The sequence below is a fragment of the Grammomys surdaster genome, unplaced genomic scaffold (genome assembly GCF_004785775.1).
Source record: "Grammomys surdaster isolate TR1022 unplaced genomic scaffold, NIH_TR_1.0 1129, whole genome shotgun sequence".
NCBI lineage: Eukaryota > Metazoa > Chordata > Mammalia > Rodentia > Muridae > Grammomys > Grammomys surdaster.
The window spans coordinates 91,998-115,308 of record NW_021605548.1 but is presented as its reverse complement, the minus strand read 5'-3'; the positions used below and the strand labels follow the sequence as shown (position 1 = coordinate 115,308).

Sequence of the window (23,311 nt, the reverse complement as noted above, 5' to 3'; positions counted from 1 at the left end):
GCTGAGTCCCTTAGAAGTGAGGACTCGAGTTCTTTTCCCACCCTTGGTCCTCAGCCCAGGAGCACAACAGGGTATCTTAGACTTCAGCAGGTGGCCAGGGGTGACATACAATAGTTAATGGTGTGGATAGTGCAGGACCTGTTGCAGTAGGCTATCACCTCCTCTTCCTAAGTCAAGTGCCAGACTCCAGGGAGAGACAGATAAGTGAGCCACAGAGTTAACAGTGTCTTCTGTGTTGTGTTGGTCAGACAGGATGTGCCAGGACTAACAAGGCAAGGCTACTCTGAAGGGATGGGGTTCCTGAGTGCTGGAGGCAACTAAGTGTGGACCTCTGCCATCCGCTCCCAGGATCATGACATCAGCCTTTGAGAGAGCGGTCAAGAGGGTGCTCAAGGAGGTGGACCACGACAGAGGAGATCTCATCCCAGTGGACTGCCTTCGAAATTCAATCAGCTTCAAGCCTTACTGTCTCCTGAGCAGGAAACTCTCAAGCTCATGGTTCTGTAAACCCCGTTATACATATGTGAACCTGTCAATCAAGGACATCCTGGAACCCATTGCTCCAGAACCAGGTATCTCCTTTACCTGTTCCTCTCTTCCCCATCCTGAGCCCCCAGATTGAATAGAAAAAGGGAGTGGGCGAAGCCCAGCCTGCCATCTTGCTGGGCACATTCAACTCTACTCCTCTGGCCCTATTTCCAGAGTGGGGAGTTCTTTAAAGGCCCCATTGCTGCAGAGGAAAGACAAGGTAGTGGCTACTGGAATACGACTGTAGAGCTGGTCTCGTTTTAGAACCGGAGTCTATTGGCCCCTTGAAAGTCTCTGATGTCGTCAATGAGAATATTCAGGGCAGTGTGGGGGTGACATCACCCATTGAAGAAGGGAGAATTTCTGGTGAGGCTGCAGCATCTGACAGTTCCAGTGCCTCCATGAATATGTGTATACTGCGTGTGAATCCGAAGACCTGGGAAAACCTGAAGAGTGAAAGGTGAGCCCCTGAAGGGATGATGGCTCTCTCACCTTGAGCAGCCATGCTTCTTGGGAAGGTTGCTGGGTTCTGGGCATCAGAAGGGTTCTGAGGCAGTATCTCTCAGCATGAAACAAGGGAAGCCCAAGAGGGAGAGGAGTATAAACAATGTCAGGTAGGGAAGGACGTTAAACCATGATTGCAAGAACTGTATCCTGAAGATCAGGATATCAAGAAAGGGTCCAAGTCCCTTGGAATCAGGCTGAGCTCCTGGTTGCTATGGAAAGAGGGTGATGTGGACTTGGCACATTTATGGATCATACATAATGGACTCCCTCCACAGGCACACTTGTCCACTTCTCTGTGTTTGAACTTTTCATTACCCTCACAAGCAACTAGAAACTGTTGGGAATGCCCTGGAAGGGTTCTCAAGCATGGCCTCCAAAGACTCCTGGATTCCCTAGCCTTTCCATCTTACCTGTCAGCAGGATGGTAGAGAGAGAGAGAGGCTAGTCCATGATGGGTAAGCCCTGGAAATCTTTCTGTAGGCACCTGCAGCAGCCTGAGAATACAATCCTGCAACAGCTTCGGAGGCGTGGGGATGACGTGTTTGTCATCACTGAGGTGTTGCAGACAAAGAAGGAGGTGAAGATCACCCAGACCCACAGTCAGGAGGGCTCAGGCCAGTTTAAACTGCCTGTAGTCTCCTTTTTACAGGTATATTATGCTAACCCTTACACCAACCTAGTCCTACTTGATCACAGAGCAATGGCAGGAATCTTAGAAGACAGGGGCAACATCCCAGGCAGTGATGGAAGACTCTTCTAAGACCCCTCCAGAAGCAAGCCATAGTCCCATTGCCCAGTTAGTTGGAACTGCTAAAGGCTGGGTCAGCCATTACCAATGACAAGCCTGTCACCAACACTCCACTCATAGCTATTCACTCTATACCCCTGAGCCCATATCCATCCTTCAGGGTGAAGGCAAGGGCCACCAAACCCGGAAGAAGATGGTGACTATTCCTCCAGGCAGCGTCCTTGCATTCCAAGTGGCCAAACTGCTCATTGGCTCTTCATGGGGTGAGTGGCATGGGACTGTCTCTAGAGTCCAGACTCTGTGGCAGAGAAGCACTTCAGCTAGCCAGGAGATGCTGTGGGTATCTGGCTGCATGATCTCCCAGACAGGATGGTAAAGTGTGCCAGGAGTGAGATGTGGGTCATAGGGGCAGGGTCTCATGAGGTCCCAGGAGCCTTGGGGATAAGGGAGTGGTGACCTGCTTGCTTCTGCCTGCTTCCAGATATCCTTCACATCTCAGATGAGAAAGAGAGGACCTTTGAGCCCTCCTCAGGTAAGGCCCCAAACCCTCTGGCTTTACATGTCCCTTAGCTTTGAGGTGTTCTGTGTTCAGCACATGAGGTGGGCACACGCCACACATACACATGTATACACAATGTGTGAGGCTTAACTCAGTGATGTTGCTGGGCCTGAATAGCTTTCCATCTGCCCTGGGTTGCCATTAGTAGGAGGGATGATTCTAGGAGGGTACAGGGAAAACTCTCAGCCCTCTTTGACATAAGACAATGGTCCTTGGGTAACTAATCAAAACAGCTCTTCCCCTTCCACCATCTGGATTTGTTGCCTAGGCCACAGAAGAGGAGTGGACCAGGAGCACCATAGCTTTAATCTGCTCGCTGTACTACGCTCCATTGGTGAGAAGCTCAAATTAAAGTCAGGTCAGTAACCTCTTGACCACCCTGGAACTCCACAGCTTCTGCATCTGCTCTCTGGACCTACCCCTCCTAACTAATGTTCCCCAAGACCTCAAGGGCATCAGGCTGTACTACCCTCTGTCCCTCCAGATGAAATGCCTGAGGAAGAAGAATTCTGGGAAGACTTCCAAGGCTTTTATACACAGGTGAAGATTAGCTCCTTGCAACTGGAGAGCTTAGAAATGGAGTTGAGACAACAGCTACTAGAGGACATCGGGAGGATTCTACAGGACCAGCTCAGCCTGGACGCCTTAGAGGCCTCAGTGAGTGAGAGTGCTGGTGGAGGACAGGGTCTGGACAAATCTCCTCAGCCTCACTTACTTCATCCTTACCTCAGCTAGAGCAGGGCCTGTGCAGTGGTGAGAAGGTGGAGCCTCTTGAGGGCCCAGCAGGCTGCATCCTTAAGTGTCTGGTGCTAGATTCTGGAGAGCTGGTGGTAGAACTCGCAGCCCCTATCTTCTACCTGTTGGAATCACTGAATGGTGAGCAGCCCAAGGAGGCATTAGTAGGGGACAGGAAGGGAGGACTAGGTTCTATATGGGGCATTCTGGAACCCTCTCTCAGACCAGATCTCTCCCCAGTGCTGAGTGAAACTCAGCAGCTGCTGCTGGCTAAGGCTCTGGAGACAACAGTACTGTCAAAGCAGCTGGAGTTGGTGAGAGGACCTGGCCTTGGGGGTCAAATGGGGCCCTGGGGACATCGAGGTTGACTCGGGAAGGTACTGCTTTTCTTGGGCTCAAACTGCAGGCAGCATCTATAACCTCTTACCCTCCTCTGTTGGTAGGTGAAGCACATCTTGGAACAAACCACCCCATGGCAGGAGCAGAGGTCTGTGTCCCTGCCCTCTGGGCTACTTGGGGACACCTGGGATGAGGAGGCTCCCACCTGGGTCTTGCTAGAAGAATGTGGCCTAAGGCTGCAGGTGGAACCCCCACAAGTGCACTGGGACCCAACTTCTCAGAGCCCCACATGTGCTCTCTATGCTTCCCTGGCCCTATTGTCTAGTCTAGGCCAGGATCTTGATTAGCCTGCAGGCCTCCCTTCCAGCAACATCTCCATGTCCTACCCTCCAGCCAGGGCAGAATCTTGCCAAGCCCAACCTCTAGGAAAGCCAAGTACCCAACTCAGTCACAGGGTTAGAATGCAATGAGATCCAGGAGTTGGGAAATTTCAATAAATGTACAAAAAAAATCATAGTGCTGAATTTTTGAAAAATACCGGATCATCAGTTGTATGGGGACATGGTGGGCAGGGTGAGTTCCCACACAGAATCAAGATGGATAGGATGGCTATCACTTCACTCCTGTGACCTACAGACAGGCAAATTCTGGGAATCAACAAGTCTCATGGCACAGGGGAGTTCCTGGGTTTCTAACTGATGTTGCCAAAGGGTTCTGATCACCCCTGGGAGCTTCCACAGCTAGAAATGTTTGGTACTTGGTGGGGACCACACCACCTCCATAGTGCAGCTCAGCTTTAGCTTGCTGAGAGGTGGAAGTAGCAACAGCTTCTTCCTAATAGATGCTTTCTTTCTCAGTGATGCAAACACAGGCCAGATTAGACCAGATTAAAAGTAGATATGGCAGGTTTCTTAGGAGGCAGCTCTCAGGTGGGTTCACGGATGTCACACGTGGAGGTCAGGGAAGTTGCACATCCAGGCTAAAGCAAGAAGGTTTTGTGGTTCTAGGAAGTGGAATGATGACACGTGATCTAGGAGCTGGGACTGTATCCATCCATGGTCAAAAACTGAGCCCCTGGCCGGAAACTCTGAGATGAGAAGTGATGACAAGTTACCCCAGAGTTTTCTCCGAGCAGGCAGATTTGGGGTTTCCCGGCATGTTTCAGAGATGAGCAGGGGTTCCAGCCTAACATGCCCACCTCTTTAGGTCCAGGGCCTCCCGTTCAGATCTGGCTACTTCCTGCTGAAGAGGAATGGCATGAGGTGGGAGGGTGAGGAGTTGCTGGGTTCGAGCTCAGAAGGTATGGGTGCAGGAGCAGTTGGTTGACTGTCATCCCAGAGACCTCAAAAATCCCATTTGTGAAAGAAGAGGAGAAGGAGTGCGTCGAGAAGAAAAATAGATTAGTATCCCCCATCCTATGAATGGGCTAACCTTGTGAAAAGAGCAAAGGCTGCCAGAAAGAGTAAAACTCAGATGTGTTCTGGTTGTGTGGGCAGAGGTTTTGTTGTTGTTGTTGTTGTTGTTGTTGTTGTTGTTAGATTTATTTATTTTATATGTGTGAGTACATTATCACTATCTTCATACACTCCAGAAGAGGGCATTAGATCCCATTACAGATGGTTGTGAGCCACCATGTGGTTGCTGGGAATTGAAGTCAGGACATCTGGAAGTGCTGTCAGTGCTCTTAACTGCTGAGCCATCTCTCCAGCCCATGAGTTGAGTTCTTTAGGCAATCTGTGGAGTGACTCAGTCTGGGTCTGCATCAGGCTTGCTGTTTCCCTGGGGGACATGCAGGTCTCACCCTTATCAATCACGAGGAGGTAAAGATCTTTTACTTTTGTAGGGCCACTGAAGCTTGTGAGTTTACACAAAGAGGTAAGATTTAGACACCTTAGCATTATCATTTGGACTGCCTCATTTTAAGAGCCTGACACAAGCTGAAATTATCACAGAGAAAGGAGCCTCCCTTGAGGAAATGCCTCCATGACATCCAGCTGTGAGGCATTTTCTCAATTAGTGATCTAGAGGGGAGGTCCAGTTCTATTGTGAGTGGTGTCATTCCTGGGCTGGTAAGAAAGCAAGCTGAACAAACCAGTAAATAGCACCCCTCCATGGCCTCTGCATCAGTTCCTACCTCTAAGTTCCTGTCCTGTGTGAGTTACTATCCTGACTTCCTTTGGTGACCAACAGCAATGTGGAAGTGTGAGCTGAATAAACCCTTTCCTCCCCTACTTGCTTCTTGGTCATGATGGTTTGTACAGGAATAGAAACCCTGAATAACACATCATTTTTTGTAATCTATACTGAAACTAACATTGTAGGAAAGACAGTAGACTCATACCTCTGTGTCATTGTAGAGGTTTGGCAAATGATTTTGGGTTAAAAGCATAAAGACTTTTTAAGGTGAGCTCAGGGAAGACAAACCTTCTGTGAGACAGAAGGGGCAAGAGCTCCCTAGATCCTGATTTGCAGTATGATTAGAGATTGTGAAAGAGGGACTTCTTTCCTCTATCCAGAAGGCGTGATGCACATAGATTAGAAGGAACTTTTTGATGAGAAACACTTTTAATTCTATATTTAGAAAACAACCAGAGGAAATTTAAAGTCCTGAGCATGTGACTATGATAATAGTGGATCAACAGTGGAAGGCTTTATCAGAGTTAGACTAATAGTGGATCAGAACTCTATTGGTTAATAGTAAAATTTTGAACTTTTGAAGGTTAATACAGCAGTAACATAGTGACGGATCAGAATCAGAAGCACTTTCCGTTTCTCCCGTCCACCTTAAATCATTTTTTGTATCACCTAAGTTTTTACACCCTCCGTTCTTCATACCTTACATTTACCAACCTCAAAACACCTTCCTAGACCCTCGAACATTTTCTTAGATCCTTAAACACTTTCTGAGATGCTTTTCTATCCTCAGGCCTTACATAAACTTAAATCTTTATATTTTGCCTACCCAATTATTTGACATGAGACGTAGGTGGTTGATCATTGAGAGCAGTCATTTTAAAGTGAGTTTCTTTAGATAAAGGAATAGTAAAAAGTTATATAGAAATCTTTCTTAAGTCTGATAATAAGGTAAAATGTGTCTTGACCCAGTAGTGGCAGCTTTAGGAGAGTGAGGGTTGAAGCCTGATCTTTACCCATGAAGAGGACTGAGAAGGCAGCTGAAGCCTTGGTTTTTGTTATTAAACTGATCCTCAAACCATGAGACCGAAGAAGTACTTATTGTCCTTTTACATTTCTTTGTTTAAGAAATATTTAGTTCAGTATTTCATTCATTCATTAGTTTTTCTTTCTATGTTTGCCATGTGTACAGGGTCCATAGTGTTGGATCCTCTGGAGCTAGAGTTATAGGTGGATGTAAGCCTCCTGATGCAGGTGCTGTGAGCTGAACTCTGGTCCTCTGGAAGAGCAGGAAGAGCTCTTCACCTCTTCCTATCCCTCCACCATCTCTCCATCATCTGTCTATCATCTCTCTACCTCCCCATCATCTATCTCTCTGACAATTCTCCATCTCTTAATCTCTCCATCCCTCCATCATCTCTCTTTCCCTCCACCATCTCTCCACCCCAGTAGCTCATTTATTGATTGGTTGATTTGATATTTTGTAGCATAAAATTCACAGCTCTTTGATCTGCTAGCTGATGTGTAGTAGGTAAATACATCTTCCCGTTGTGTCAATCGTGTCTCCACTCTTGTGATTCTATCTTTTGCTATAGAGTAAGCAGCATTTTAATTGTATGTAATTTGTCCAGTCTTGGGGTTGACCCTGTGCTGTGGGAGTCCTCTCAGAAAATCCTTGTCTCTGTGTCTTGATATGTCTTTGTTTCAGATTTTCAAAGCTTCAAGCCTTACACTGTGGTCTTTGATTCATTTTAAACGTGTTTTGTTAAAGGGGCTGTCTTTCCCTCCCCCCAACCCTCAGTATATGTTTTTGGAAGTTTTATCAAAAATGAGGTGTATGTCCCTGTGTGTGTCCTGCTGGGTCCTCCTTCCACACCATTGGTCTATGGGTCGGTTACAGTGGCTCAGAACTGAAGCTGAGGATGCAGTCCTGTCATTCACCCAGCACTGCTAAGAATTCCTCCAGCTAGGGCTGGACAGAAGGCCCTGGAGATTAAGAGCACTGAGTGCTCTTCCAGAGGTCCTGGTTCAATTCCCAGCAACTACATGGTGGCTCACAACCATCTGTAATGGGATTGGATGCCTTCTTCTAGTATGTCTGAATAGAGCTACAGTGTACTCATACACATAAAATAAAGAAATAAATCTTAAAAAGAGAATTTCTCGAGCTATCTGGGCATTTTTTGTGCTTACATGTGAATTTTTGAATTACTATTTCTAATAGAATGTCATTATATATTTGATGGAAATTGTGTTGACTCTATACATTGCTTTCAGCAATGCAGCCTTTTCCATGTGCTGATTCAGCCCACCCATGAGCATGGGACTTTTTTATCTTCTAGTGTTTTCTTCATCAAGATACTTTTTGGTTTTGGAGTTAAAGTGAGTGTATTTCCCTCTTTGGTTCTTATTTGTTTTGTCTTTCTTTCTCCCAACCCCTGTCCCCAGATTAAAAAAAAAAAAAAAGTCTTTATTGGCCTTGGCTACTTGAGAGGGATGAATTGGGAGGAGTGGGTGGCACCAATACCGGGCAGACCATGCTTCGCAGGCTTGTAGGTGATGGAGAACTCGCCCAGGTAGTATCCAATCATCTCCGGTTTGATTTCCACCTGGTTGAAGGTCTTGCTGTTGTACATGCCCACCATGCTGCCGACCATCTCAGACAGAATGATCATGTCCCTCAGGTGGGTCTTCACCACCTTGGGCTTCTCCATGGGTGGTGCCTCCTTCTTGACCTTTCTCAAATGCTTGAACAGTGAGTGCTGCTTCCGACTCTGGTGTGCGCTATACAACTGCATCAGTGGCTCACAAGACATGTTCAGCAGTTGGTCGAGGTCTATGCCCTGATAGGTTAACTTACACTTGAAGGTCCGCTACTTCTTCTGCTCCACTTCAGCCATCTTAGTGGCTGCTTGGAAAAGGATGTTTTGTGTTTCTTAAGATTTAAAATTGCATACATTATATGTGTATGTGCGCGCACACACATGAACCTGTAACCTTGCCACTCTGGTAACTTGCGCTTTCATTTTCCCTTAATTCTAGAAACTCTCTCATTTCTTACCTGATGTCTTTGGCGACACACTAGTCATGGAAAGGTGTGTTTTTGGTCTCCATGTATTTATGGAGGTTCTGTACTTTTCACATGACTGATTTCTAGTTAACTACACTATCATCTGATATGATATAAGAGATTATTTTGATTCTTTTTATTTGGAAAGACTCGATTTGTTGTGTGAGTGGAGTTTCCAGAGCACACTGAAAAGTTGTGCACTGTTTCTGTTGGATAGACTACTCTGCCATTCCGTGAAACATTTGTAAAGTCCTTTTGTTTTATTTTACAGTTCATCACTGAGGTTTTTTGACTTATCAGTTTGGATTCCATATCTAGACATTAGTGTGGGGTACTAAAATCAGCCACTACTAATACACCTGACCCTAATCTGACCTTATATGTCGATTACTGTTTGTCTTATGAAACCCAACATTTGGTGTATTCATATTTACAGTTACTACATCTTCTAGATGTGTGTTTCCATTTACTACTATCTAGTGACCTCCTGTATAATATTGTTTTGAAGATTATGAGATTAGTCATGACATACAGTGCTCCACTTCCTTTCATCTGATGGGTTACCTCCCCACCTTTCACTGTCTTCCTTGGGCATCTTGAAAGAGACAGCTGGATCAAGTTCTTTTTTTTAAGTTTTTTTTTAACTTATTAATTTATTATATGTAAGTACACTGTTGCTGTCTTCAGATACCCTAAGAGGGCATCAGATCTCATCACAGGTGGTTGTGAGCCACCATGTGGTTGCTGGGATCAGAACTCATGACCTTCAGAAGAGCAGTCAGTGCTCTCAACCGCTGAGCCATCTCTCCAGCTCTGGATCAAGTTCTTTAGTCCTGGCTTCTATAAGAAAGCTGTCTGTGGGCTGGAGAGGTGGCTCAGTAGTTAAGAGCACTGACTGTTCTTCCAAAGGTACTGAGTTCAATTCCCTGTACCCACATGGTGGCTCACAATCATTTGTAATGGGATCTGATTCCTTCTTCAGGTGGTTTGGGACCTCAAGGAGAAGACAGGGAGGAGGAGAGAAGCTGTGCCAGAGAAGAGTACAGGACAGAGCAGCAGAGCTGCCATGTAAAGGGACCAAGAGGGCGTGGCCCAGAGGGATGCTCAGTTGGGTCTAGAGCAGCCATGATGGAACAAAGAAAATAGTGAGTAGTAACTTGGGATTATAGGCAGAGTAGATTCTAACAACATGGATAGAGTCTAACAACAGTTGCACAGCTATTGTGCTGCTTAAGGCATATTAAAATATGAAGGCTGTATGTTTGTCTTTCATTTGGGGACATAAACCATTGAGGTGGGTAGGAAAACCTGAACCAGGATTTATTAAATTATTAATATTACTCTAGTCATGGCCACTGTCCCTCAAGATCATGATCAAAATCCTGTGTCTTCGAGTCTCAAGATCTGGATCACAGTTATGCCCTCTGTTTCTGGATTCTAGTTCATTCCAGATTAAAAGTCCAAATGAAAACAATCCAGGTAATAACACCTAACATGACATAACTATTCCTTATTCAACTGCTAACACAAACAATAAATAAGCTTAGCTAGGGGAGACCTTGCCCGGAGATCACCTCTCCCTTCATCTGTTTCTCTCCTTGAACACAGGACTCAGTTCTATTTCCTTCCTGGTGCATCTTTATTACTTGAACTATGCATTTTGTATTTTGCCTTCCTCAACTTACTCCTTTCCATTAAGATGCTCTTGTGAACTTTAGTAACCACCAAACAGAATTTATAGCAGGCTGTTTTTGAGACTTCCTTTATCAAAGCATTATTTTAAGTCTCTTCACCTTAGCCTCAGGCAGACTCTTCAGACAATGGCGGGAAAAAAAAGCCACATTCTTCACCAAAATATTTCAAAAACTGTTTCTAGGTCACGTACTAACATTCTTTTCCATTAAAATCTATCAGGCCAGGTCTGCACAGTTAAGTCATCTTCAGCACCAATGTCTTCCATAGTTCTACTCAGACAGCCCATCAAACCCCACTTAAAGCATTCCATTGCTTCCCAAACTCAAAGTCCCCAAATCCAGATTCCTCCAACCAAAACATGGTCAGCCCTATCACAGTAATACCCTAGTTCCTTATACCAACTTCTGAATTAGCTAGGGTTTTACTGCTATAAAGAGACACCATGACCAAGAACTCTTATAAAGGACAACACTTAGTTGGGGCTGGTTTACAGGTTCAGAGGTTCAATGCATTATCATCAAGGAAGGCAGGAAGCATGGCAGCATCCAGGCAGGCATGGTGCTGGAGGAGCTGAGAGTTCTACATCTTCATCCAAAGAAAGCCAGGGGCAATTGTTTCCAGGAAGCTAGGAGGAGGGTCTCAAAGCCCACCCCCAAAGTGGCACACTTCCTCCAACAAGGCCACACCTACTCCAACAAGCCCACACCCAATAATTGTGGCTTGGGCTGAGCATATTCAAACTATACAAGATCTCACTAAATTACCCAGGCTGGCTTGCATTTATGATCTTCCTGTCTCAGCTGTGCCACCACCTGTGGTCCTGTGAGGGTTATGATTCAAACCATTTGGCAGTTTCTCTGCTATAGTGTGAGCCCATGCAGGCCCTGACCAGCTTTTGCCGTAAGCTACTGGAACTTGAGTCCTGCCTTCAGACTGACATTAGCCCTAAAAAGGGGGAGGAGAGTGTTTTCATTTTATGTATATGGGTATCTTGCATGAATGTCTATGAGCCAAGCACACGTCCATGTACCGTCTGTAGAAGCCAAAAGAGGGCCTCAGATTCCTTAGAACTAGAGTTGCAGAGAGTTGTTAGTCACCGTGTGGACTCAGGGAGTAGAAACCCCATTCTCTGCAAGACAAACAGGTGCTCTTAATCACTGAGTCATCTTCCTAAACTGACTTTGGTCTTCTGCATACTGCTTTGCTCACCTCAAGCCAAGCAAGATCTTGTGCCAAGCCCAGCTCACCACAACCTGTTTCTCAGACAGATGTACAAGCTCTGTCATGAAGTCAAGTTTATTTTAAACACCTTCCATGTAAGTTCTGGAAAGCAAATGTAGATAGGATCCCATGCTTGTCCCAAAGGGACCCCAGTGTGGGGAGACAGCCCCCCACTCAACAGCACATTCTGAATATCCTGTGTTTGTGAGGGGGCCTCCCTGAGCCTGAGGACATTCCACAGTAGCCATTCCATGTGGAGGAAGCTGTCTGGGCCAGTGCCTGGAGGGCTGAGGTCACACGTGTGGCTGACACTTCCTGTCTATCCAACTATGCCTTCCCACTTAAGTCCAGTACAAGGACTTGGGTAATGACATACTCATTCACTGGTGGATGTGGAGTGCTTGCTAGCATATTTCAACCCAGGGGTGCAATCCTGGCTTGGGCTCTCCAGCATGAAGGGATGTTAGAGACACCTTCTAGAAAACATCATTCTATGGGTGGGTTCTGAAATGAGTGGGGATAGGAAATGGATTGATTATCCAAAGGAGTGGGACAACAGGGATGGACAGGAGAACAGGTCAATGCCTCTAGAACAAAGGGCACAGAAGCCAGAACAGCTGTAGGGAATAGAAGTAGGAAGAAGCAGGAGGGCTGGATTACTGATGTAACTAGGAAGGCCATGACACATAGGACTCTGGCTAGGCAGACTGAGTCCTAGGAAGGGTACACTCTAGGGAGTGGACAGGCTGGCCTGGCAAAGAATAAATAGATGGACCAAGACTACAAAAGGCACTTGAGGTAGAATGTGCCAACACGGTTTTCACATGGTGGACCCTTGAAAATAGTTACTGGGAGAGGGCCACCAGTGGCCAGCACCAGGCCCACAGTAACCCTTCATCATCAGTAAGGCCTCTTCTCCAGAACTGCTGTAGAGGGCCCTGGCGACAGCATGGACAGTGCCCACAAATCTGTTTACAGGGACTGGCTCAGTGAGGTTCAAGGCAGCTCTATCGGCCTTCAAGGCTCCGGCGTAGGAATGGACTATTCTCATAGAGTGGATGGGGCCTTGTGGGGTATAAATGATAGCAGATGAAGCAGGACAGAGTGAGGCTGCCTGTTTGAACCTGCGTCCGGCCAGCAGCGCCACCTGCTGGGCAGATACATGCGCTGCCTAGGAAATCTTGTTGCCCTGCAGCTCTCCTGGGTCTACATAAAGGGGACCTCAGGCCAAATGGGAGAGGAACCTGGGGCCTGCCCTCATCCATTCTCTCCTGTTCACTGCTCTCCAGAACCCTCCATCTCTCCAGCACTCTACCCCATGTTAGATCTGGTTCACACTCCATAACAAAGAGTCCAACAGGTCCTGTCTGACTCCTTTGGGCCTAATATGACAGACCAGGAAACCTACACCAAAGCAAAACAGTGAGGTCTGGCCCAGCCCTAGAAAATGCTGGCCCAGCTCTTAGAGCCCTAAGTGGGTAAGCTGGCCTTACCTATTAGCACAGTGGCTGCCCTGCACAAGGTGTCCTATGGGCTCCGCAGATGGCCCTGGCTATGATTCAGGAAATGTTGAACATGACTTGGATACCGCTGAACCTAGGAACACAAATGCTCATGACAGGAGGAAAGCTTCAGTCCTTTATGGACAAGGGGCTGGAACAGGTAACATGAACTGGCCTCATAGGAACATGGTGGTCGAGTTTAGCTCAGGTGGAGGCTCTGTTTTGAAGGAGAGTAGACTATAGACTCCTCTGACAAGTCAGCAGCTGATTAGACCCTGGTGATTTCTCTACTAACCAGGCGGTGTCAGACACGGCTGAGCCTCTGGGATGTCATAGTGAGCCACAGTAACCATCTCCTCCAGTAGGCCCCATCAAAGGGCCTGATCACAGCGGGCTAGTGTCCACTCTGAGCTCTGCAATGGAGGAAGCAAGCAGGGTTAGGGGTCCAGGAGATGGCCATTGGTGGAAAGAAAGGGAAGGTGGCCAGAAAAGGTTGGCAAAGCTCAGGGTGAGGTGCTCAGTATAGCAGCCCAAGGGAAGACCTGGACCTAAAGGTCCTTGAAGTTCTTGTCCCTAGCTTGAAACCTTCAGAGAGGCCACAAGGTAGGAAGGGAAGAACTGGATGAGACAGTTATGGGACCCAACACTGACTTCAGCAGCGTCCTGACTGGAGTCATGTAGAGACAGCAACAGTGTCACTAGACTCTGCAGTACCAATTTCCACAGGGGTCCCCGAAGCCCCAAGGGTCCCTGCAAGTGGCTTCCCACCTGCTGCTTGCAGGGATATTGGCTGCTGGCCACTTCTGGTGGTAGAACATGGTGGTCCAGGTAGCACCACAGCTTTTTAAATTATCACCCGTTTCAGGTGGCGCACCAATTTTGGGCAAAAATTCACTAGAAATTTAAGATTATCACCTGAGAGTTATAGTTATACATGTTTTATTTTTTTAAAATGTGAGTGAGTATCACTGAGACAAGTCACATGACTCAGGCTCTGGTACCTCTGAGACAAACTGCTGGGAGGCAGGTCCCGTGCTGTGAAAAAATTACAGGCTGCCCTGAGTCAGAGAGCCAGAAGAATAGGGCTCCATTTTGGTGCAAATACTGATTTGTAGTAAAGAAGGGCAAGTTAGTTTCTCTCTCCTTCTTGCAATGGCCCACCTTCAGAGTAGGGTAGCCACCCATAGGGACATTCATACATGTGATCAAAGCAGTAGAGGAAAGAGTCTTTAGGCCAGGATCCCTCGGACACCCAGACTAAGTGCCCTATATAGTTACCTAGATGAATCTAGTAGAGGACCCCCCCCCACCCCATAAAAGCCTTTCTATTCCAAGACCCTTGTAGGTTCTGGCCATCAGGAGCAAGGGAGGATAAAGGAAAGAAAGAATGTTCCCTCAGACATGGTGGCACCATTGACTAGGCTGCCATCAACAGTGGGTTTCTTCTGACCAGATCTGACTGGGACTTTAATGTGGCAGAAGGTAAGGGGCACCTAAAAGCCTACCTGCAGATTTCATTGGCAGGTCTCAAGGGGGCCACATGAGCATGCCCCCACCCCCAGAATTTTGACCAAGGCATGTGAGGTTAAGCAGGGATCATATGAGGTGCCCACAGCCTTTCTAGAATGGCTCATAGAGGCATCCTGCCAGTACACACTGTGTCCCTTATAGACCAGGCTAGTTGATATCAGGAAAAAGTTTCAGAGGCTAGAGGGACGGCAGGATAAGTCATTAAAATTTTTAGTGTAGGTTTCTGAGGAAGTCTACCATAACAGGGAGACAGAAAAAGAGCAGAGAAAGAGAAAGGAAGAAGATGAAAGAGAGATGAGAAAAAGAAAGGTGACAGGAAAGGAATTTACAGAGAATCTTGGCTATAGTAGTTAAGGGAAAGCAGAGAAGGGAGACTCCAGTGGAAGGGAGACAGACACTCCTTGACAAGGACCAGTGTGCACATTGCAAGTAAAGGAGCCAGCTGCTGAGCTCAAGAGTGCCCGAACAAATGGAAGCCAGGGTCAGGAAATCCCAGGCCTTTGAAAAACACTCCCAAATGGTGAAGGTCTTAACTCTGAGTGAAGACAGTGATTGGGGTAGACGGGGTTTGGACCCACTCAACTCTTGGTGGACACAGGGGCTCAACACTCGGTCCTCCTCCAACCCTATGGCCCCATTTCCAAGAAAAGATCTTGGTTCCAAGGGGCCACTGGCACCAAAATGTATTTATTCATAGAATATCTGAAGAACAGTGGACCTAGAGATGGGCTGGGTATCCCATTCATTTATGGTCATCCCAAACTGTCTTTACCCTCTGTTGGGGCAAGATTTATTATCCAGAATGAGGGCCCAGATACACTTAATGCCTGACAGGCTGCAACTAACTGGACCAAAAGGAGAACCTTTTGGTGAAGGAAAGACTTCTCCTACTGACCCCTGCTGGGAACTGAGGCAACCTACTTTACAGACAGGAACAGTTTTCTCCAAGCTGGTCAGAGACAAACTAGTCCTACTGTGGTGGATGCCACAAGTGTCATCTGCCCACCCCCAAGTGCATCAGAGTAGAAAGCAGCCTTGGAACTTGGGGATGGCAAGAAAATTAACATCTACACGGACAGTAGGAATGCCTTTGCCACAGCCCATGTAACATGACTATATACCAAGAGAGAGGACTGCTCAAATCAGAAGAAATATTGGCTCTCTTGGATGCCCTGATGAAGCCAGCAACTGTGAGTACTATTTGTTGCCCAGGACACCAGAAGAGAGGAGACTCAGTGACCCAAGGCTATAACCAGACAGATCAAGTGGCTCCAGAAGTGGCTATGCAGGAGCCTATACCGGTTATGGGCCTGCAAGAGACACCCACTTGGGAATGGGGCTAGATTAACGGATGGCCTCACTTAAACACACATAGAAGAGGAAAGGACTCAGGTTTCTAGCCACCCTACCAACTATTACCTAGAGAAAAAAGGACAATGGTGCACACAAGAAGGGAGAACTATACTCCGTGAAAAGCAAATCAAAGACTTACTAGGCCAAATGCACAGATGGACTCATGTGAGAGATAAGCGCATCCAAGCAGTCAAGGGATCTAAGATGTATAATGGGCCTCAGGTTTTGGGCCAGAGAGATAGTAGAACAGTGCAAGGTATGCCAGCAAGCAAATGCTTATGAGGCCAAGAGTAAAAGGGGAAAATACCTAGGAGAGAACAGCCTAGAGTATATTGGGAGGCCAATTTTGCAGAAGTTAAGCCAGGAAAATATGGAGACCCTCTAGTACTTGTAGATACTATCTCTAGATGGGTTGGGGCTTTCCCCACTAAGCAGGAAACAGCTATTGTGCTATCCAAGAAGATATTAGAAGAAATCTTCCTGAGGTTTCCAGTGCCCAAGGTAATTGGATCAGATAAGGTCATGCTTTTCTTTCTAAGGTAAGTCAGGGATTGTCAGAGATATTGGGGACTAATTGGAAGCTTCATTGTTACTACTGTCCCCAGAGCTCAGAGCAGGTAGAGTGGATGAACAGAACCCTAAAAAGAGACCTTAACTAAATTGTCCTTGGAAACTGGGGCTGGCTCAGTGGTGCCCCTTGTCCTGGCCCTGTTCTGAGCCCAGAACACCCTCTTGTGTTGAAGACCCCGCAATGCAGAGACCCTCACTCAGGTCCCGGGAAGCCACGATCGCCCACAAACTCTCAAGGCACCAATCTGGATGCAATCAGCAGAGGCTTTTACTTTGGGAGAGTTAGCCGGGCTAACGGTCAATTCGTCTGCTCAAGCAGGAGCTGAATTGACAAAGACCGACTGGTCAAGGGGCTTCTTAAAGGGAAGAACTGCAACCCAGGGGGGTAAGGGGTGTTGCTGGGGAGTTCTAGCAGGAAGTACCAGTGGAAAGTACCTGTCTATAATTCAGTGTGTGTGACAGGGTTCAAGAATCGGGAACATTCATGTGGGAAACATCTAGTACAGATCTTTCACAAGGACTCAACCTTATTCAACCATTTACTTTGTGGTCAGCCTGTTCCTGGAATGCAGAGCCCAGGAACTAGCTAACCTGCTCTTTTTGGCTCCGTTCTGTCTGCAGCCTGTTAGGGGTAAACATTTTCTATTCTTTCTTGTTCTGAAGAATAAGTCCTTAAGAAATCTATGTATAATTTTTCACTCTACAGTGTGAGACCTCCACTACCTTGACCCTGGCTCTTGACTCTCCCCTCTCCCCACCCCAGAAATGACTTTTCAGGCTAATTAGGATATTATGTCTGGATTGTAAGCTTTCCAGATCAGACACCAGGAACTGTGGCCTACACTTAGTGATCTGTATAACATAAGTCCCTCAGATGTTCTGAAAGATCCCCATGAGGGGAGACCCTCGCTCAAGTCGTGGGAATTCACGGCCACCCAGAAACTCAAGAGACCAAACTTGCTGCAAGCCGCAAAAGGCTTTATTTCGGGATTTCAGCCGTCTGAGGCCAAGACTCACAAGAGAAGCGTCAACCTTGAGGCCAGAGGGAGAAGAGTATTTAAAGGAGAAAACCACAAACCAGGGGGGTAAAACCCAGGGGGTGAGGGGGAATAATAAAAACATCAGACAGTATCATAAAAAAAAACAGTGGAAGGTCCCCAGCCCATTAGATCATGTGAGAAACATACCCTGTGTACTTATTTTTTCAAGAATTTAATCTTGTTTAATCACCTATCATGTGGCCAGCCAGTCCTTGGAACAGCCCAGATGACTGGTATTTTCTTTACGATCAACCAGTTCCTAGAACCCAGAGCCCAGAGCCTATGAACCAGATGACCTGCATTCTTGGTTCCAACCTTTTGTGGTCTGCTAAGTTCCTGGAGCACAGATGGCCTGGCTTCCGCCTCTATATGCTAGGGGTCTCAAAAAAGGTTTATTCTTTTCATTCCCTACTCCTTCTAGTAGATTAGTTCTAACCATAGAACTAAACTTCAGTATCATCATAATTTTCATTTTCTTGGCTCAGTAAAGCTCGATACTGTTGGCGTAGCATTAGAATCTGAACAGCACTTATCCTTTCTCTATTAAAGGTAATTAATCTAGTTAATACACATGGGCCTATAGTCAGGAGCAAAAGCAGAATCAAAAGGGGTCCCGTGAGGGAGGATATCAGAGTAGTCATCCATGGGGATCAGTTAAACCAATTTTCAAACCAGCTCTGTTGTGCCTCTATCTTTCTGTCTTTGATCTAACCTCTCTCTAAGCTTGTTCACTGAATCTTTAATCACCCCTGAATGGTCTACATAAAAACAACATTCTTCTCTAAGAGCAGCACATAATCCACCTTCTTTTAAAAACAGTAAGTCTAATCCCCTCCTATTTTGTAGGACCACTTCTGAAAGGGAGGTTAATGATTCCTCAAGCTTTGACACTGATTGTTCTAGGCCCTTAGGTCCACATCTATGGTCGCTCTCAGCTCATGGAAATAGTGAGGAGTCTGCACTAGTGCTGCTGTGCCTGTCCCTACACCAAGTCCCAGTAAAACAGCCAAGGTCAGAGATATGGGTTCTCTGCAGAAGTGTCTTGGGTGCATTTCGAACTCATCTTCAAGGGTATTAGCAGGGTGATAATAAACCCGTGGGACCAGTTGTACAAGTACACAATAGTCCTTGGTTTCATCAAAGACAGAGGTGGATATACAAGGGGTTAATCCTGAACCACAAGCCCACCATTTATCAATTTCAGGCACTAAGTATCCGTTAACAGAGGTCTTTGGGCTCCTAAGAGTCTCATTACATAAATGTTTAAAAGCAGCTGGTGGGGTTCCTAGACAGGTCCCTTGTCCTGAGACCTCAGTTAGGGTCAGCTTATTTTTGCTGTTCCAGACACAGGCATTATGGCTGGTAGTATTATTAAAGGACCCAGTTACCACAACACCTTCATAATAAGGGGGTCCTGAGGAGAGGCAAAGCCAACAAGACACTGTCATATTAGGTCTGGACCAGTTTAACACCATAAAAGCCCCTTGAATCTGATTTTTTTTTTGTTTTTTTCAAGACAGGGTTTCTCTGTATAGCCCTGGCTGTCCTGGAACTCACTCTGTAGACCAGGCTGGCCTCGAACTCAGAAATCTGCCTGCCTCTGCCTCGAGAGTGCTGGGATTAAAGGCGTTTGCCACCACTGCCCAGCTTTTCATCTTTTTTTTTTTCCCTTGAATCAGATTTAGCAAACTTTGCCCAGTGCTTAGGAAAGGTGGAGTTGAGGATAGGGATAACCTCGGGGGGTGTACAGTAAGAGGACTTATTCTCTGATGGCTTTGGAGGTACAACAGGAGCAGCCAGGGCAAGGGGTCTCTGTTTGGATAACACTTTGTTGGGACCTATGGGTTGAGCAGGAGGACTCTCTATTTTTAAGTGAATTGTAAAGTTGGCACCCAAATCAGACTTAAGTAATCTATCTGGGAAATACCACCGAAGGCCCCACATCCTTCCTTCCAGCCACTTTGATGTATCTTTAGTTTGTCCTTGGTCAGTAAACGTAATGTTTGGGGGCAAGTATGTAGGGCTGGTGCCACAGACTCCTCCGCTCCTTTCTGAGCACCTTGCCGGGGAAGTATAGTTTTTATGTACTATGATCCAGTCCCAAGAAGAACTGGGTTTCCAATAGGCCTCTCCTGTAGTTTCACATCTCCAAGCGGAGCAATATAAGCTTCCTATGTCCCCACAACGTCAGGCCGTAGCTCGATCTCGGCCATCTCGGGGGCAAACATAAAAATCTTGTTTCGCTAAATAACACCTTGCTTCTGGAATACCACACCCGAGCTTGCCTCCAGGTGATTATCTCTTAGGGACTCTCAGGGGCATCTTCTGGGGATCTGTGTCAGGAATATCCCAAAAGTCTAATCCTGCTACCAATTGACAGAAGTCAGGAGTAAGAGTAGGCTACCATGTGTATGGTGGGGCTACTTTGGAGGTGGACCATACCACCTCCCCAGTCTGTGAAGAAACTTGCCAAGTCAGTTTGGGGGGTTATGGGGGTTATTCCCCATCACCTGAAGGTACCTGTGATGTAGGCGCAACTTAAGAGGACCAGCAGTCTTTTCCAGTTCCCATTCATCTTCATCTTTGGAGGATTCCGGTGCTCGATTCACGTGGGAGGCGTGGATCCACGCAGCGATGCCTTCGACCTTAACAGCTGTTGGGGTGGTCAGGAGCACCAGGTACGGTCCTTTCCAGCGCACCTGAAGGTTACCGGCTCAGTGACATTGAACCAGGACTGCATCCACCACTTGGAGCTGGTGTGGCACACTCGGGTCTCCGGTCTCGTAGGCCCTTTCAGCTGTTCCCAGACCTCGCACCAGTCCACCTCGAGTGCTTTCATGTGGGTAAACAAGGATTTAGAAAGGACAGCATCAGGATCATACACTCCACCCACCTCAGTAAGTGGCGGTGGCCCACACACACAAGACCTCAAAGGGTGTAAGCTTAAATCGTCCTGGGGTGTTCCGAAGGAGGGCTGTCCAGTCATTATCACCAGTCTCCAACACTAAATTGGTTAAGGTCTCCTTAATGGTTCTATTCATCCTCTCTACCTGTCCTGAGCTCTGGAGTCTGCTTGACTCTTTAAAACGTTACCACAGAGACCTGGAGAGATGGTTCAGGGGTTAAGAGCACTTGCTGCTCTTACAGAGAACCAGGACTCAGTTCCTGGCACCCACATGTGGTGCACATGCATACATACAGACAAAACACTCACACACATAAAATAAACATTTTTTAATCTCAAGAAAAACTTTACTACCATAAAAATTGGCATACTCATATCTGTTTGATCTCACAGTGCTTTTTTTTTTAGATTTATTTATTTATTTTATGCATATGAGTACACCACCATTGTTCTCTTCAGAAACACCAGAAGAGGGCATCAGACCCCATTACAGAGGGTTGTGTGCCACCATGTGGTTGCTGGGAATTGAACTCAGGACCTCTGGAAGAGCAGTTGGTGCTCTTAACCTCTGAGCCATCTCTCCAGCCCGATGTTATCTAGTTTTGATTTGCATTTTCCTGATAACTAACAACCTGCTTGCTGGCAACTGGCACAGTTGTAAACCTCTAGAGAAGTCCATTCAGATCTTTTACTATGGCCCAGGTGTTTAAGAAAGAATTAGCGCTTTGAAGTTGTAGGAAGCCAGACCAAAAGAAACCTAAGCTCCCTGTTACCAGGATTGCGGGTGCTTCCCTAAACTCAGGCGGTTGGGGGGTGGGGGGAGAGGAGGGGATTAGGGCAGGCCACGCCCCACTGTTCCAGGAAGAATGGCTCCTTAAATGCCTCTGGATGCAGTTTCAAGGTTTCACTTCTGTGTCCTGACACAGACTCCAGAACCACTCTAGCTGGTGCCTCCCTTCTCTCCTGGGTTGCACAAACAAGAGACCCCTCCCCAGCACCCCAGCACGTCCTTGCTGAGCCCAAACACTTAGTAGAGATGAAGATCAAAGTGAGCCAACCTGCTACTCAGCACTCCCCAGAGGCCAGTCACCCCTACTCTGGTGTGGTCTCTACTCTGTGGCCTGGATGCCTGCTTGTTAAGTTGCGGATTCAGCCTTCCAGAAGCCCCACTATACCAGCCAGATGGTACATTAAGAAGTAGGGCCTTTGGTAAGTAAAGAGGTCATCTGGGTAAAATTCTGACGATAAATGGTTATCGTAAGAGAAGACACCAGAGAGCTAGCTCATTCACAACCATGTGAAGATACAGCAAGAAGACTGATCGTTATAAACCACCAAGAGCCAACTGTGTAGGCGCCTGTGGTGGCAAATCTTTCTTAACAGAAAAATTTCTTTCTTATAGCTCTGTCTATAAGTACACCTAGACACCAGAAGATCCCTTTATAGATGGTCATGAGCCACCATACGATTGCTGGGAATTGAACTCAGGACCTCTAGAATAGCAGCCAGCGTTCTTAACCACCGAGCCATCTCACCAGCTCTTGTCTTCTGTTTTCTGATTTTGTTTTTAAGCAACTAAGTTTAGTTTTGATTTATTTGCAGCAAAAGCTGATGTGCTCACAGATGCAGCACTAAGATGTGTTTTTGTATGTGCTGGCTGAATTCTCAACTCCTGGGGTCCAGTACTGAGATCACAGCAGAACCCTAAAAGGACAGGGCGTGGATTTGTCCAAGCATGGGCAACTGTCAATGAGATGGGCACTGTCAGAATTATTTTACAGACACTGATCTTGGCAGTTATACTTGTCATATTGAAGAGAAAAGCAATCCACTTCTGAGGCCAGAAAGATGGCTCAGTGGGTAAAGGCACTTGCCAACAAGCCTGAGTTCCATGTCTGGATCCCATGTGGTGGAAAAGAGAACCAACTCGTGAAAGTTGACCTTCATGGGCACTCTGTGGCATACACACATGCGTGCTTGCACACACATGCACACACACTAAATTAAGGTTTTTTTTTTAATCCATATCTAGTGTTGACAGCAGGAGTAGAAGTGTGTGGTCCAGTCACCTTGAGAGCCATGTCATTTTTCTGAAGGGTAGTTTGCCATGTGAGCCAAGACCATAGACACTTTTAAATGAAAAAATATGTATTTATTTTGATTATTTGAATATATGTATGTGAGTGAGGGTGTATGCACATAAGCAAAGGTGCTTATGGAAACCAGACGTGTGGGATATCCCTACAGATGGAGTATAACTGGTGTCTAGTCACCCAGTGTGGATGCTAGGAGTCAAACTGGGGTCTTCTGCAAGAGCAACTGTTGAGCCATGTCTCTAGCCCAATAATACCTTTTGAATACTTTATTCTTAGGAAACAATGAAGCATATTCAGGGATTAACATAAAAAATATCAAGTGCCACATTGTTTATGAATTCCAAAACTATGTAATATGTTTATAACACTTTATAGAAAATTAACATGATGTGCATGTGTGAGGGGTGGTGGGTACAACTTCAGTGAAACTCAGAACAGGGAAGGGATGGTATCCAAGAATGACTGTGTTGGAATCTTCCTTCATAAATCTTAAAGTGCATTTATATGAGGGCTGGAGAGATAGCTCAGTGGCTGAGAGGATTGGCTGCTCTTCCAGAGAACCCAGGTTCCATTCCCCATGGCCACTCATAACCCTCTGTAACTCCAGTCCCAAGTGATCTGATGTCCTCTAACCTCCATAGGCACTGCATGGCAAAACATGCAAGCAAAACACCCATACACATAAATGTCATAAAATTAATTTAAAAACACAAATTGGCCAACCTGTGTGCTCAGCAGACTCACCACTACACAGCCACATCCCTGGGTGTAACAGGTTCA

At 46.5% G+C, this 23,311-nt stretch overlaps 1 protein-coding gene and 1 pseudogene across 1 annotated transcript; one reads left to right on the top strand and one right to left on the bottom strand.

Moving 5' to 3' along the window:
* The first annotated feature begins 352 nt into the window (after positions 1-352).
* On the top strand, positions 353-3,763 carry LOC114634824 (gasdermin-D-like). Its single transcript, XM_028783424.1, has 10 exons — positions 353-572; positions 793-988; positions 1,516-1,666; positions 1,926-2,046; positions 2,265-2,315; positions 2,611-2,700; positions 2,827-2,999; positions 3,074-3,218; positions 3,318-3,391; positions 3,521-3,763. The coding sequence occupies exons 1-10, from the start codon at positions 353-355 to the stop codon at positions 3,761-3,763; spliced, it is 1,464 nt and encodes a 487-aa protein (XP_028639257.1).
* Positions 3,764-8,032: 4,269 nt separating this feature from the next.
* Positions 8,033-8,449, bottom strand: LOC114634847 (annotated as a pseudogene).
* Between the last annotated feature and the right edge of the window lie 14,862 nt (positions 8,450-23,311).

Coding starts and splice junctions, on each gene's coding strand:
- LOC114634824 (XM_028783424.1), top strand. CDS start 353: ATGACATCAGCCTTTGAGAGAGCGGTCAAGAGGGTGCTCAAGGAGGTG. Junction 989..1,515: donor GAAAACCTGAAGAGTGAAAG/GTGAGCCCCTGA, acceptor ATCTTTCTGTAG/GCACCTGCAGCAGCCTGAGA. Junction 3,000..3,073: donor TGGACGCCTTAGAGGCCTCA/GTGAGTGAGAGT, acceptor TCCTTACCTCAG/CTAGAGCAGGGCCTGTGCAG.